Source organism: Argopecten irradians, chromosome 10 (assembly GCF_041381155.1).
Source record: "Argopecten irradians isolate NY chromosome 10, Ai_NY, whole genome shotgun sequence".
NCBI classification, from domain to species: Eukaryota; Metazoa; Mollusca; class Bivalvia; order Pectinida; family Pectinidae; genus Argopecten; species Argopecten irradians.
Window position 1 is genome coordinate 23529460 of NC_091143.1, and position 16496 is coordinate 23545955.

Here is a 16496-nt window from a genome sequence, read left to right on the forward strand (position 1 = left end):
CCCCGGACTAACTATGTACATGTTCGGGATATTCCATCGTGGGATAAAATAGGTAGGACAGGAATAAACAGTCAGGGTAACACCACTTAATACAATAAACAAATGCTTTTGAAAAAGAAAGTTACTAAAAAATGGTTTTGATTAAGAAGAATGTAATTAAATAGTTCTGAAATATATTTATTTTTTTGGTATGGAGTATTAGTAATTGCTCTTTTACCTTTCCTCAGAAATGGATTGACCAAAAAATAAACATATACGTGTATATCTCGTGCTACAATTGGTAGTGTCCGTGACACTATAGTCCGATAACTGCTCATATGTACAAAATACACAGTGTATGTAATATATTGCAGTGTTCTTTGCGATCGTGTCAATAAAAGTCACCTATAGTAAATTAGAAGGATATATTTTGATCGATATCACATAACCTTAGAAATGTTCAACCAGTACTTAGAGAAAACCAGTCATCGGACAATATCATATCGGAATAAAAAATGATTCCGAAAGTAATGCATATCTTCATAGATCACATTCTCTCGAACGTAAGTAAAATACTCACACCGGAACCTTTAAAAACATTTATTTGGAAGTATTTATTATTAATATATAAGTTTCTTGAACCTTTTAGTGTTCTGAATACATCTACCAGTCTATATATTTTTTCATTCTTTTTTTTCCCTGTTTTCTTACTTGACTATATCCTTTGTTATTTAATATGTGTATTTTGATTAAATGTAATGTTTGTGTGTAAATTATATACAAAATAATTAGTGTAGGTCGCTTTCACTAATTTCGTTAAATACTAATTGAGGAGAGAGCTCATACTGTACGTTGTCATAGATTGTGCCCAATCCGTTTATACATTTTATACGAAAACATATATGTTCCAATTAAATAATAGTGGAACCTAGTTCAACGTTAAGAGTATTTAAATTTTTCCCCGTTACAGCATAAAATAAATCATTACCTCATATTATATTGCATCTATAGATGTATATTTTTCGTAAAGTCCTTTGGTGTAGATTTATCAATAAAATGATTATTTACCTATGGCTGAGGTGGATGTTGACCCCTAAATCTTCTGATAGATAATAAAAGACTATGGGCCATAGCAAAAATTCCCTGTGATAAACGTAACATTACCTCTACGACCTGAATCTGAAAGTTAATTTTCTGAAGTGTATTTGGTTACGTTCATGTTTGCTAAATGTTGACATTTCTGTGAAGATTGCCCCGCCTACACTGCTCTAATTTTCTCTCTACCTCTCTGATTATTACACCAGAAACATAATTCAATGAGGTTTAGTTATGGTTTTATCCGGGTTACTTCCCTTTGTAGGCGTAGAAACGAATTGCGATACTCTACCTATTTTAGGTCGCACTGAATACCTTTGGATAGCCAAGTTTGCATAGAACATACATAAACTTGTCGGACATTTCACAATTTCGCACATGATAATAAACTTCTCTTCGATGAAACAAAAATTCAAAGAGCCAGACAAAACACATTCTGTTAAATTTGGATACATTCTACTGAAAGAATCTTGTATTGATTAGTTCGATTTTCTTGTACAAGAATACCAAGATTTATGTCAGCTGATGTTTAACTATAATAACTTTATACATGTATTGACTATTGTGAGAATTCTTTAGATCATATTCACCATTTCATTAATGACAAAAAATGGTATAAAGTTCAGCTAGTTTTTTTGGCCCAGTGTGTATAACAATATCTAAAGGTTTGTGTTTAAATAGTTATTTTGTAAATATATTCTGATTTTTGTAACGTCCTATTAACAGCAAATGTCAATAAGGACATCCAATGTATATTGCGGGATGAAAACCAGAGTACCCGGAGAAAAACTATCGCACTGCTGTCAGTACATGGCAGCTGCCCAACATGTTATTCGAATTTGTAAATATAAAGAATGATAATTAAATAGCAACAATGTTATTGTCAATGTGTATTCCCGGAAATAAGATAGTTGTAAATAATCGAATACAAGGCGAGCTAACTTTCCAAAAGGGAACGTTGGATAGCGATTAGTAGGTAAAATCAAACAGTTGAAAATCATAACTATGTGGATACTTCTGTATGAGAAGAGATTCAAAGTTTGCAATCTGATCACAAAAGAGGTCGAATCCCCATGTACTGACTTTGATTTTTTCCCTTACGGTTTAATTCATTATTTTTTTCACTCCATGAAATATCCCGTAAGTACGGTGGGCTTTTTCCACGAAATATTATTGCGTGGGAACGAAATACTATTGCGTGGGAACGAAAATACTATTGCGTGCGAACGACCATGAAATATCCCGAAATGTAAATCATCCAATAGGGTAAACATGGGGAAATCCGGACAATGGGGAAATTCGGACTGTTAAATAAAAGTTTGCGTCTGAAGCCCCTGCTTCCCGGTAGCCACTGTATATTACTTTATAACGAAGGTGCGTTTCAAGCGCGATTCCGAGAACGAATCGGCGATTTGCTGAGCGAGTTGCCTCCCTTTGTACGTGACCTGTACTCGTGACCTCTCCCCGCCCATTTCGAATTGGTACAACACGGTCACGATTTTCGACGGTACCGTCACGTTTAATAGACAACGTTTAACATTTCGATCTAAGGTATGTTTCTGTAAAAGAAATTATGCTTATTGGTTTATGAATTCTTCAGCATTTTATTGCCTTAATGCAAACTATGAAAATGATGTTATAACATTAAAAAATAAAGTTTCTTCCCGATAAGATATGTCCGGATTTCCCCATACAGCAAATTTACTATAGAGGGGAATCCGGACATCGACATGGGGAAAATCGGACAACTTTATATTTGATTGATTGCATATCTAATGTGTTATATAATTACAGATGTATTGTACAAAAACACATTATTTACATAGCAATATCTTATAAATTGATCAGCATTTATATCTTACACTTTCTACAGTAGCTGGATCTAATTTATTTGTACTGTATTCAAAACATGATGTTTATGTACAGATGACCTCTAAAGTCTCTAGGTTTGAAATAATTTGTATTTAAACGTTTTCTTTTGTTTTCATATTTTCCAAACGCCATATCCTACCAATTGGAAATGAGCAATGGAACTTCAAGCCCAGGATCCAGTATCGGAGTTCTCGGGAATATCGCCGTTTTCTATTTTACATTTTCAGTTTGGTTTGTTGAGTTTCTTATTCTTTTGATTCTTTTTAGTTTTGTATCTTTCCATTTATTTAAAATATTATTTCCCTTATTATACACATGTAGATATATAGACATTATTGTAACAAAATGTACATAGACCAGATCTGTATGTTTATTGATTGATTGGTAATACGTATAAAATTGCCTCTGTATCTTTCATTTGATAATAATGCGCTATGTCATTCTTTTAGGAATGCAGACTTTGATAATTAAAAACCTTTGGGCTGTTGGAATGCACCACTGGGGAAGAGGCAGGTTGAGTTTGGGAGAAAAGTATAGACTTCGTCAAGACAGACATAACCCTAAAGATTCAAATGCTATAGAAATTCTTGACGGGAATACACGAAAGGGCTATTTGAAGCGAGAAAATGCATATGTACTCAGTAGGATAATGGAGGCTAATGTTTCTTGTTTCATTATACCCATTGATGAGCCACAAGTAATGAACAGAAGAAGTGGTCCACAACAGAGATGTGATCTCTACTGTCAAATGGAAAGTGATAGACTAGACGTAGCAGCGTCTCACTTGACGAGAAATGGTGTCTTGTTTGAAATTACAAATTAGAATCAAAAGTTCAAAACCAGAACAAAAATACAGTAATTAAGAAACAAATATATTGTCTTATACTTTTTAACCTTTTATGATTCTTTCACTCATGGACTCTTTATTTCCTACTTATAAATGTATATATTCTCTGGCGTCAGAAATTTTGCGCCCATTTCATTTTGTTGTAGTGTGCAACATTACAGATACAAGTTTCAAGTATGATAAAGTGTTCTTGAAATCACAGTTTAATACATTCAGCATAACCTTAAAAAAAATTGTTGCAAGCTAAATCATGAACATAGTCGTATATCAACCGAACAGCGATTGGTTTTACAATGTTTTGATATATAGAGTATCTGCAATTTTATGACATTCTTTTCATCTACAGTATGACCAAATCAACTATATACGCCGAAAGATTAAGTCTTAAATTAAATCAGTATCAAATCTGCACACATTAAAAAACGTGATACGACAGTGGAATCTTGACTTTCCCAACACGAAATTTTTTCAGCTTAGTCACTTACAGTACCTTGCCTGTATCAGTAAAGAATTGCATGTAACGTCCTAATCTAACGATGTTACAGATAACAGTAGGAGGAATCTAGTAACAAACTAGTTCCAGCTTTACTACTTGGATCTTAAAGTCAAGATTAAGGTTTAGCATTCTACTTGAGTAACTTGACACTATTTCCCACCTCGATCCTTTCTTAACACGGGCTTTGGACCGGTTACGGCGGAATGAATGTCTAATTGCTTTTCTATGTCTAAATTTGGTCTATTATACCTGGTATGCAGAAATTCACAAATAAATACTTGATTCAATTCACCAATACTCATTCTCACATAGCTACAACATACGTATTTTATATAACCGTAAAATTAGAAACCGTTCATAATAATTAAATCCATACTGTTAATTAGCAATTAGGTAATCAAGATGATAAGCCCTAACATATAAAAGGGACATAACTCTTAACAATTAAGTAGCCCGATGTATGCCACAGGGACCTGGGAATTAGTTACAGTTTATAACATAGTTAGAACCACCGGAGAGAATATAAAGAGTTGTGTAACACTTACTCTACATGGTTCACGTATTTAACGGGCGAATTTATGACCACTCTGAATGCCAGTGGATGGTTCAAATATATATAAATTAAAACTAATTGTCATACCTCTATGATGTATGTGTAATAACCAATGCCTATTGCGAAAATATGATAATCAAAACCACTATGTTCATATTAACATTTTGGCGAATTCCAAATGAACTTTATTTAAATATAGTCACTGAAAATATATAGAAAGAGCAAATTTGGTTTTGATTAGGCAATTTAAATACAAACGGATTTTTACAATTATAACCAAGCCCAAGTGAGGTCTAGTTGAAGCTGCTGATGGACCGTTAAACAAAGATGTCTAGATCCGGATACGACTTTATTAACAGTATGACGTAAAAATGGCTGTTCTATTTTATAGATAAAATTGGCAGTACTGATATGTCGATTTAACTCCAACATATTCAACAAAGACCTCCAACATAATTAAATAATTTACTGTCTTGATATGGCACCAATGTTCAAAATAGATGACAGAGCTTTGCAGATTATATATCATATTGCGCGATAGCGCAAGGAATATGAATCCGTTTGCAAAGCTTTGGATTTTTTTGGTCATCGATGCCTTATCAAGATAGCTTAATTTGTCCCTCAAACAATTCAAAATAATAAAACTTGTCTGCAAGTAAGCACTTTTATAAAGACATTGACTTAGGAATAAGTACTGGGATTTTCAAGATGTGTCAAAGGTTATTCCAACAGACTGTTTCAATGTTTTTAAAGTGGCTTTTATAACCGAATTTTAATCCAATAATGAAATATACAGAGGTGATTTTCTGTGCTAATTCCTGGTAATACGTGCAAATCGATGTTACAAATGTAAACTCTTTTATCAACAGAATGCCGCACAAATCAAAAGGTATTTACCAAAAGACTAATGACGATAGGATGCATAGAGCGGTAAATGCGGTCCGAAACGAAGGTCTTTCTGTTAGAAAAGCTGCAGAGGCATTCGGCATCGCAAAATCAACATTATCCGACCACGTGTCGGGGAAAGTTGCACTAGGAAGTCGTTCGGGTAGGAAAACTGTTTTCCCGGCAGAGGTAGAGAAAGAAATGGTAGAAATAGCACAACGGCGAGCAAATGAAGGCTTTGGATTGTCAAGGCAGCAATTACTTGGCAAAGCTGCTCGTTTAGCAACAAATATGAAAATCAAAACGCCGTTCAAAGGTGGAAAACCTGGACAGGCTTGGTGGGACGGATTTCGTCAAAGAAATCCGTCCATTGCATTGAGAAAACCCGAAAAACTTTCAAGCATTAGGGCAAGGAACATGAATCAAGTGACGCTTTCCAACTATTTCCAGGACCTCTCGGAAGTAATTACAAGCCTTAACCTCCAGAATTCTCCGGACAAAATATGGAATATGGACGAAACTGGTTGCCAACTGGAGCACAAACCTGTATCCGTTATTGCAAGGAAAGGAGCTAGAAGCGTTCCAGGTGTTGTGGGGAATTCCAGGGAGAGTGCTACTATGCTGCCCTGTATAAATGCAGCAGGCAAGGCTCTATCCCCGATGATAATAGTGAAGGGAAAAACGCCAAAGTCGCTGAACGGATTTGACCGAGAAAACGGCCCTGTAAATGCCGTTTGGACTTATCAAGGTAAGGCCTGGATTGAGGAGAGCGGCACTCTGAAATGGCTCAATGATGTCTTTTTAAAGGAAATAGGACCACAACGACCACAACTTCTCATTTTGGACCAACACATATCACACGAAGGGGTTGATTTCCTGGAAGAAGCAAAGAAAAATAACATTCATATATTTGCTCTTCCTCCTCACACCACTCACTTTTTATGTCCTCTTGACCGCTGCGTTTTCGGACCATTCAAAAAGTTCTACAATAAAGTGTGTTCGGAGTTCACGTCATCGTCCCCTGGAAATCTTGTATTGAAGTGGACATGGCCAGGTCTACTTAAGAAAGCTTACGAAGCTTCCTTCACGTCCCACAATATTCAGCAGGGATTCAAGGCGTGCGGTATATTTCCGTTGAATCCGGAAGCGATACCTGCAGACGCTATCGCCCCGTCTCAGCCAACAGATGATACCAAGAATATCTCGGACACGGACATGGTTGCCTCTGTTCCTCACCCCCTTTCTGCGGCGACACCAAGCGAGACAGCATGTGCACCTGGAAATATTCCAGAGATAGATCTGGATATGTCTCCTTTCAATGTTGTGTCGGAAGTCTCTGTGGAAGATTTTGAGGATCTACAGCTCCTTTCGCAAATTGCGTTGGGCTCAGAGATAACGGTCGATGAAACCGAGGTCATCAATCCAAGTTCGACAGTCAGCTGCGATCCATTATGGTCTTCGGCAGCTACAGTACCATCTCCATCAACTCAATCAACATCAGCAAGTGCTGATTGGAATATGGAACTTAATAATTTGTTCAGTTTTAAAACCCAACCAGTCGCCCGGACTCCAAAACCTAAAGGGAAGAAAAGGATTACGAGTCATCGGCTTCTGACATCGGAAACACTTATTCAGGAGAAAAAACAAAAGAAAGAAGCAGCTGCTGAAAAAATGAAACTGAAAATGGAAAATGCTGAAAAAAAGAAAGAAAAGGCGCTTATTACTTTTCTTAAGAAAATGAAATAATGTCAGTTTGAATGAAGCAGCGTAAATGAACTTTACTTAGAGAAATGTCATCAACGACTTTTCATTACACTGCCACTATAGGTTTTATTCGTATCCCAAATTTAAAACCATTATGAGTGTAGTTTATATTTTAGGTATAAATGCAATGATATTCAGGTCTTAGTGTGTTACTCATTAGCATAAAATGTACCTATGTATACCAGCAATAAATACACGAGGCATTTGCGATATAATTCTATATTATAGATACATAAAGATTGTTGAGTTAATAAATTCTTCGTATTTGAATATTGAATTTCAAAACAATGAACGAGTTTTAGTTTACTTTCTATTGTATATAGTAGCAATTACTATCATTTAAGGATGGCTTTTGTCCGCATATGTGTTCTATGCTTTACATGTATAAGATGAGAGGTTTCTTTGCATTTTAATTAACATACATTTATGAAAATCACAGCTGAGTTTACCAGATTTTCAGGCGAGTCTCACCTCTTTCTAAAGTTTATGGCGTACCTTTACAATACGGTCTCCAACACTTACCATCGGGCAAACTTTTATAAATATTACGTATGCACATGTACGTATACGTACTTCGACGCTTCCAATGATGGATCACATAAACTATTACTAATACGCCGTGTTTGCAGGTATGTTCGCCGCTATTACGATTGACTTCGTGAGCCGACGGTCACATTTCTTTCCCTCTCTTATTTAGGTATAACTATGGTGGGTGGTCGTTGATAAGCTTTATATGCATGGGGGTTTATAGGAATGTAGCGGTATGAGGGTTGGGGGGACGGTCTCAAAGAGTATTTGTGTACGTCATGTGTAGAGTGCCATGTCAATATGTATGTGTAGTCGAACCGCTGCGGTAATTGTTTACTTTTGTTTGTTTATGTCTATCTAATAAACGTCAGTTTGTTTATGTCTATGTAATAAACGTCAATATCAGTATTTAAACGCCTTTGTTCATTCTTCTAATAGCCAATACCGTACTTAACATCATAACTCAATTCGAACCTGGGTTGATCAGTACACACATGTGCGCGGAGCGGGTGCACGCGTGAGTTCACCCCTCCCGTTACACATCAACTATTACTAATAAATATGATTACTAAGAATATGTAGCAATAATTCACATCGTATAATGAGTTATGACATAAAATAAACGTATTTGTTAACCCCGTGATGACTGTCCGGTTTTCCCCATATATGTGTACGTATTTCCCCTTACCTGTCCGTATTTCCCCATACTATCCTATGTTATACTATTTTTAGCATATCTTCCAAGTTGCGCGTGATATAACCTTAGTAATGAATCGTTATCTTACCCTTCACACGACTCTATATGTTTGACACTTGCGAGCGTCAACAGTTGAAACCAACAACGGATAATTTAATCGGTAATGTAAAACACCGGAAAACGTCCGGATTTCCCCATGTTTACCCTATATGTAGAGTTGGAAAACTTTCTCACAAACCGGAAACAGGAAGTCAACACAAGATCCAGCATCGCGCAAGACAGTATCTAAAGTCACACTCTCGCGTGATTACAAAATCACACTCTCGTGTGATTACAAACAAGTAACGCTTCGGAAAATTCAAAATGAAAACATTAGTGAAATATAAACCTTCCAATTTATTCTTACCTGTATCAAACAATTACATTTTTTTCTGAGTCTTAACTTAAAAGCCGTTTTACGTGAGCAGTTGCTTCGGAATTTTTCCGCCTGGCAACGGAGAATGACGTTGAGATATAATTTGTAGCCGCAGTCACGTATTTTTGCAGAAAGTGAAAGTAGAAGTAATCTTTGTTCAATATTGTTTTTCTTGTTATAAACTCAATGCCAGTAATTCAGCAAAGCTATTATTCCAATAATTAATAATTCTATAAATGGTTTCTAGCAGTACAGTTATTCAGCGCACCCAATAAGCTATAAAAAAAAAAACCACATGTCAACATCGATAAGACTGATGGGTCAGGGGAGAGTACTCTTTCGCCGTTGGAAATCCTTTATTTAGATCTACCTGGCAAAAACGAAAGAATGGACTAACTGCTGCGCTCTCAGATAGGCTTTGCCTAAAATTATATTATGATTAAGATATGGCCTACAACTTATGAAACGGCACCTTATCTAAAAAAGATGTTTTCCTTATCTTTAACGATTTAAAGTCTTGTTTATTGTATTATAAGAGCGCAGCTCTCTGCGCGGCCGAAGGCCGCATAGAGCGAAGCTCTACTAACCATAACATGTGTGTAAGCATAAATACATCCCAGTACCCTTTGGACTTTGAAATCGTGTCCCGCGGGAAAAGTCTCGCGCCTCCATGCAGGCAGCCATGTTTTAATTCTCGTTATCAGCACGACGAGATTTGATTTTTTTTCTAAAGACAAAATGTATCACCAGGGTACACTTTGAAATTACTGTTAGTAGTTTAAGATAACTACACAAAGATACGAACGATACAATAAATATACTAGTCAAATAATATACTGTCTGTGTGTTGTCAAGCGCACCGTCAGCCGTGACGTCAGGAAGCTTGGTGCCAAAGATGAAGGCACATATTCCCGCGCTTTTTTGATACATGGCATGTTGCCAAGTTTTCCGCCTTATAGAGAAACAAGAGCGAAAGGAAATTGTCTTTCTGGCCTGTATATGACGACTGTCAATATATTGCTAGACACAAAACATCAATCTATAGTATTGCAGAATAGCATTTGAAGATACTCCACCGCTGACAAATGGTATTTTTTCACTATCAAAAACAGGAGCAGAAGATTTAGTATTTTTATTCAGTTTCAAAAGTTACTTACTTTACACCATTACCACCATTGGAAAGTTTGAGCTTCTTATTTTACTTCATGTTAAAAATACGAAAAATAATTAATTGCATCCCGAAAAAATTCTGCGGCACTATATCTTATATGGGATGAAGTAATGATTGCGCATGCACCAAAGGCGAAATAAATTATTTTATGTTATTTTTTGTGTTATTTATGCATAAATATACACGATTAAACACTAATTATTGTTCAAATGGTGAATATCATTTATGCTCTGTCGGCGATGGAGCATCTTTAATAAAAATTAAGGATCGGACTACAAGTTTAAACAGTTTTAATCTCGTTCTGAGGTTACAATCCTAACTATATTTACATTTTACATGTAGCTGCGCTCTTATAAGGCTTTGCCTTAAATTCATATTACTTTATATATCTAATGAAATACACGTACCTATGATGGCGTACAGGGGACACTATACATGTCTATAATTGTATCTATCTTGTACGTACAGCATATATATATATAGTATCTTGTACATATGAACAACTTAGTATATAAACTTGTACGTACAAGATACTGTAATAATTTGTAAGATATGAAGTTGTACGTACAAGATAATAATTTGTAGGTACAAGATACTAGGTTGTACGTACATGTATATGATACAATGATGTACATGTACGTACAGACGTACAAGATAAGTGTTTGTGCATACGTACGTACAAATGTACACGATACTGTAACAATAGATACTAAAAAGATACTTAAAGTTAAACGTACAAGACATTTTCATTGGCTTAAAATTTACTTTATCAGTCCGTATAGGAAAAAAATGGCGTCGCCGTTTGTAACGCCGCTTCTGATTGGCCCAAATAACGGCGTAATTATATAATTGAAAAAAAGAGTTCCAAAATGAATATGAAATGGAGAAATAGAAATGCATTGTCAATGTAAACTAAATTTCCCTTGGTGAATACGTACATGCATCATGTTGGCCAAACAGGTAACATACATGTAACATTTGGTCACAATAACAACCTCCTTTGTAGACGATAAAGCAATGACGTGGCATGAATACTCGTGTTAAAACAAAAAGAAACCAACAAATACATGACGTTTGTAAATGATGGTGATATTTTATTTATGTAGCCTTATTCAGGATAGCACACACTAGGATGAGACGGGGATATGAGTCCGGTATTTCGGTATGGAAGATGACAATTAACATAATCTAATCACAATAAATCCATTTGAAACACACACACTGCTACGCTATCTCATTCCACAGCTTGCTAACCATCATTGTGTAGTATAAAACCCAAAGTCTTAAACACACAAAGTATTGTAAAAAAAAAAGTATATTCCTGGTCCTTAGATACGTGAGATTCAGTTACGTGACCAAGGAATTACCTTGTCATGTGACTCAATCTGGGTGGCGTAGACTGGTGGTAGATTGTGAGGTCCCATGTCCAGGTTTAGTGCAGCTTTGGACGCCGAGATGTAGAAGGCCGCCTTTCTAATTCTGTTTGAAACCTTCAACTTGGATTCTGGTCAAGAACTTTGATGTTGTGTGTCACAATGGTATGGGAGAGTTGGTTCATGTGTACACATGCTCCTACAGGTCATGACACATGAAGACTCTGGGTGGGGACATCATTGTCTTTAGAGTGCTAGGCAATTTGCACACCGGATGTGCTACACTTAGTCCATAAAAATACCAAAAAAATGGGGTTACTTCCAAATAATTGCAATAGAATCTGTTTCCTGCTTTTTGGGTTGAAGGTTCGAAAAGTCGTTTTCTTCAACATCCAAAAATCAAGAAAATATCCAAAGTTGACCACTTTTAAAGTACATTATCTGTTATTTTTGCAATTCCTGAAATATGAAATCTGGTATATAGTAAGACAAACTTTAGGTTAATAGTGATGACTTTCAGCAATAAATTGAAATAAGATTTTATTTGATTTCATTATTTAATGAAAATGATAAAACCTCATCTGATTCCAACAAAAATCTGTTGAAATTATTTTGGGTTAAGACCCTAATTTTGATTGGATTAACTCCTCCTGCCTTGTCCAAAGTCTTACTGCGGTAACCATCCAGCTTCCGGATCATTTTGAATATAGCATCTGAAACCCATTCAACACAAATGATGGTGATGTAACTCTTTACTAGCCAGCCTGCTCACCCTTGTATATACATTGTAGCTATGAGAGGAGTCGTTGAAAAGCTAACATTTTTTATCAAAAGCATCATACGCAACTACACCCGATGTCGTCATTGTGGTCATGGCAATTCTATTTTATCCATTGGTATTACTTTGGTTTTACGAAATCTCAGTGCTATTTTGTATATGCTTCTCGAAGCAATTCCTTAGGAGAGAACAGTGTAATTGTAGTCAGCCATCATGAATCAAAGTTATTGAGAAAACTATACATACACATCTACTGCCATTTTTTGACATATGCACTATTCAATTCAAAACTGAATTTGAAACCCAAAAAAGTAGCAATAACAGCAAAAAAGAGATGCATGAGTGCGTTAAAATTTCATTATGACATTCAAAATTAATTTAGTAGTTATATGGTTTTTTTTTTTTCTTAAAATCTATAAGTAAGGATCCGAGTAGTTAAGTCGAACATATTGTCAGAATAAGCCATCCACCTTGGTCGGTGTTCGAAACTCGCATGGGGCAGATGCCTAGTAGTACGTAGGTCGATAGTTGTTCTCCGGATACCCTGGCTTTTATCCACTTTATTAACCTGGCGCGTCCCTAATTAATGACCCTGACTGTTTATAGAACAAATCAAATCCTATTCAACAATGATGAGTGTGAGATATTAGACTCAGTGTGATACAAATATAGAGGGAAGGGAGATGATTCAAACTGTAAAAATAAGATAGTGTGACTTTTGAAAAATGTATGTGTTGCATCCCATTGCTTATGGAGTAGGGGGTATGAATCGAATAAATAAATAGAATAAAGAAATAAACCGAGTTGTATCTCTGTTGCACGATTCTAATTTTCTAGTTTAATGCACGTTGTGAACTTTACATATTAAAGAATTATCACTTTCTTCGACTGACCTTTTTAGTCTTTTAACATTTGACCGCTATCTCCATCTTTATATGATACATAGGCTCAGGGATGTAGTAGAACTGAAATATTAGCTTTAAAGTACAAGATGTAGAATCGATAGATCAGCTTTTAAGTATTGTGCGGTGGCACATTGATATAAATGTAACGATTCTAATCGACGGTATCCACCAGAACCGCACAAACAGCTATATCACACCTCGAAAAGAAATGTCTGCAAATGATCGGCGGAGAGCCGTCACGTGGCCTATCTCCACCGCTAGGTAACGGTTCTCACCCGTAGCTCCGAAATCATGAGAATTTCACTGAAGCATGCCACCTTAGACATTAGACGATGAATCCAACCCGGTCATTATACTGACAACAAACAAACCTTTATACTAAACAGTAAGCAGGAGCAGAAACTGTCACCATCATATATATAAACATATGAACAATATTGTATATGGCGAAATCAGGGGGTCGAATGTATGCGAAAAAGTAATTTGGTATGCAAAGCAAATATGGCGTCGAAAGCTCCGCGTCCTGTGTCAACCGTTCTATGCTTCATAAAATACTCATATGAATATATTGCGTTTCGATGACAGAATGATTGTCTAAAATTGCAAGAGATGATTAATATCCTCATTTAGTGAAAAATCTATTGAAGAAAAACCATGCGATTTCACGCCTGGACTGGAGCTATGGAGCTTTGTTTGGCTGAATGTGAAATTGTGGTTCGTTAAACAGCCGTATGATAGACGGAATCCTGTAAAACAAACAATGTTTACCGTGTTTCCACTGTGAGACATCGTTTATGATACAGTATCCACTGTAACACTATAAATCACTATTTTCTGTTGACATTGCTCAATGATCACCGAAAAACAAAGGAAATAGAACTTTGATTGCTAAATATGGGCAGTGAGCTCTGTGTACATCCGTTCAGTGTGAACATAGAAATATCTGAGACACGTACACAGCAATATAAATGACGGAGGGTTAGGGGGCTTATGAATATATGTTCATTAATAAACATCAGTGGCCTTATGTGGAGGTAATTCATTACAAATTGAACAAAAAGCAGTCAGCTTCAGCAAGGTAAAGTTGGACAGTTATAACTGTCTAACTTTACTTTGCTGTAAGCTTCACAATAGTTTCTTTTCGAAGGCATTGTAGACCAATGTATGTTGATAATATAGAAATAGTAACATTATTTCGTTCCGCATATAACATCACCCATTCCATAATATTACGTAACCTTGTTTACTATTGTGTGTGTACTTCCGGTTGTTCGAATACAGCATTGGCGAGAACTAGAAGATGAGTGTTTGTTATGATTGAAACACGATATAAATCAAAGTGGTCAACATGGTGGCAGCGGCGGTAAGGTTGAAAACTTGATGAACAACACGCCCATGAATATTTTCGACATCTAGAGAAGTCTGTGTCGATAATTTTAAATCTCGATTTCACATAAATCGTGAACTGTTTAAAACCACGTGCTCGTACGATTCAGAATGGAGGCGGCACAACCACAAGTAACAATAAACACAAATCTGAGATTGCCCCCAGAGTTAAATCTCACATCAGGAAATATTTCTGAACATTTCAAGTCCTGGAAAAGGCAAGTACAAATATATTTACTCGCGAGTGGTACACAACAACTTCAAAACTCTGTACAAACAGCGACAATTATAAACTGTGGTGGAGAACGGTTGTTGAAAGTATATGACCATTTTGAGTGGAATGAGGGAGAAGATAAGGATAACCCTGACCATGTTTTCCAAAAGATCGAACAATATTGTAATCCACGTAAGAATGAAGTGGCTGAGTCTCATAAATTCTGGACTTTGAAATACTTTGAACCATTCGACCAATTCCTTACCGAGTTGCGTATAAAAGCAGCATCATGTAATTTCCAGGAGGAGGATAGAATGCTAAGAGATAAAATTGTATTCAGTACTTCTGGAAAGGTTCAGCAGCTATTACTTAGAGATGATGATCTTGACTTGAGAAAGGCTGTGAAAATCTGTCAATCCTATGAGCAGGCAAACAAGCAAGCTCAGGAAATGAAGGAAGAAGGTGCAAAGGTTAACAAAGTAAACAAAGCACATGGAAAACAGAAGAAAATACAACACAACAAAACATCTGAAACTCGTCAACAGAAACAAACAAAGTCCAGCCTAGTTATAGAAGTAATCTCAAACCATGTAAATTCTGTGGAACCAAGCATGAATTTAAGAAACATTTGTGTCCGGCATGGGGTAAAACATGTAATGCATGTCATGGAAGGAACCATTTCCAAAACAAATGTAGAAAGGTAAATACTGTTGGAGCCCAGGCTGAAACTGACACATATTCTGACTCTGATAGTGATGAAGTTTGGTTAAATGCTGTCAACAAGAATACTCCTGAAAGGAAAATAGTCACTGCACTGATGGAGGTCAATGAGTGCAAAATTAGATTTCAACTAGACAGTGCGGCTGAAGTCAACACTATCTGCAGAAAATTTGTGAAAAAGGATCAAGTACGAAAGAGCACTACAATGTTGCGGATGTTCAATGACACGAAAATGAAACCATGTGGAGAAACAGAACTATTAGTCAAAAATCTGAAGAATGGAGAAACCAAATTGGTTACTTTCGTGGTAGTCTCTAACAAGCTACAGTGTCTCCTTGGATTAAAAACTATACAGCAAATGGGTTTAATCACGGTAAATGAGGAACGATTCATTGCAAAAGTCAAAACCAGCTCAACAATACTTGGTGACCTAGGGGAAGCAACACTTACTGTTGATCCTGACATTACACCTAAAGCACTACCTAGTCGCAAAATTCCTATAGCTTTGAAGGACGGTGTCAAAGCAGAACTGGATAACCTTGTGGAGAGAGGTGTACTAGCTCCGATAAGCACACCAACGAGATGGGTGAGCCAGATGGCGGTAGTTCACAAACCAAATGGAAAACTACGTATTTGTATTGATCCCCAAGCGCTGAATGCTGCATTACTTCGGGAACAGTACGCACTTCCAGTGTTGGATGATATTCTACCCAAGTTACAGAAAGCCAAGATATTTAGTAAGCTTGATGTCAAAGAAGCTTTTTGGCACGTGCGCCTTGATGAAAAGTCAAGCGAACTGACAACAATGATAACACCAT

The 16496-nt window shown here is 36.3% G+C and overlaps 1 protein-coding gene across 1 annotated transcript; it reads left to right on the forward strand.

Moving 5' to 3' along the window:
• Nucleotides 1–5712: 5712 nt before the first annotated feature.
• On the forward strand, nt 5713–7473 carry LOC138332613 (jerky protein homolog-like). Its single transcript, XM_069280613.1, has one exon. The coding sequence runs from the start codon at nt 5713–5715 to the stop codon at nt 7471–7473; it is 1761 nt and encodes a 586-aa protein (XP_069136714.1).
• Nucleotides 7474–16496: the final 9023 nt, after the last annotated feature.

Coding starts and splice junctions, on each gene's coding strand:
- LOC138332613 (XM_069280613.1), top strand. CDS start 5,713: ATGCCGCACAAATCAAAAGGTATTTACCAAAAGACTAATGACGATAGG.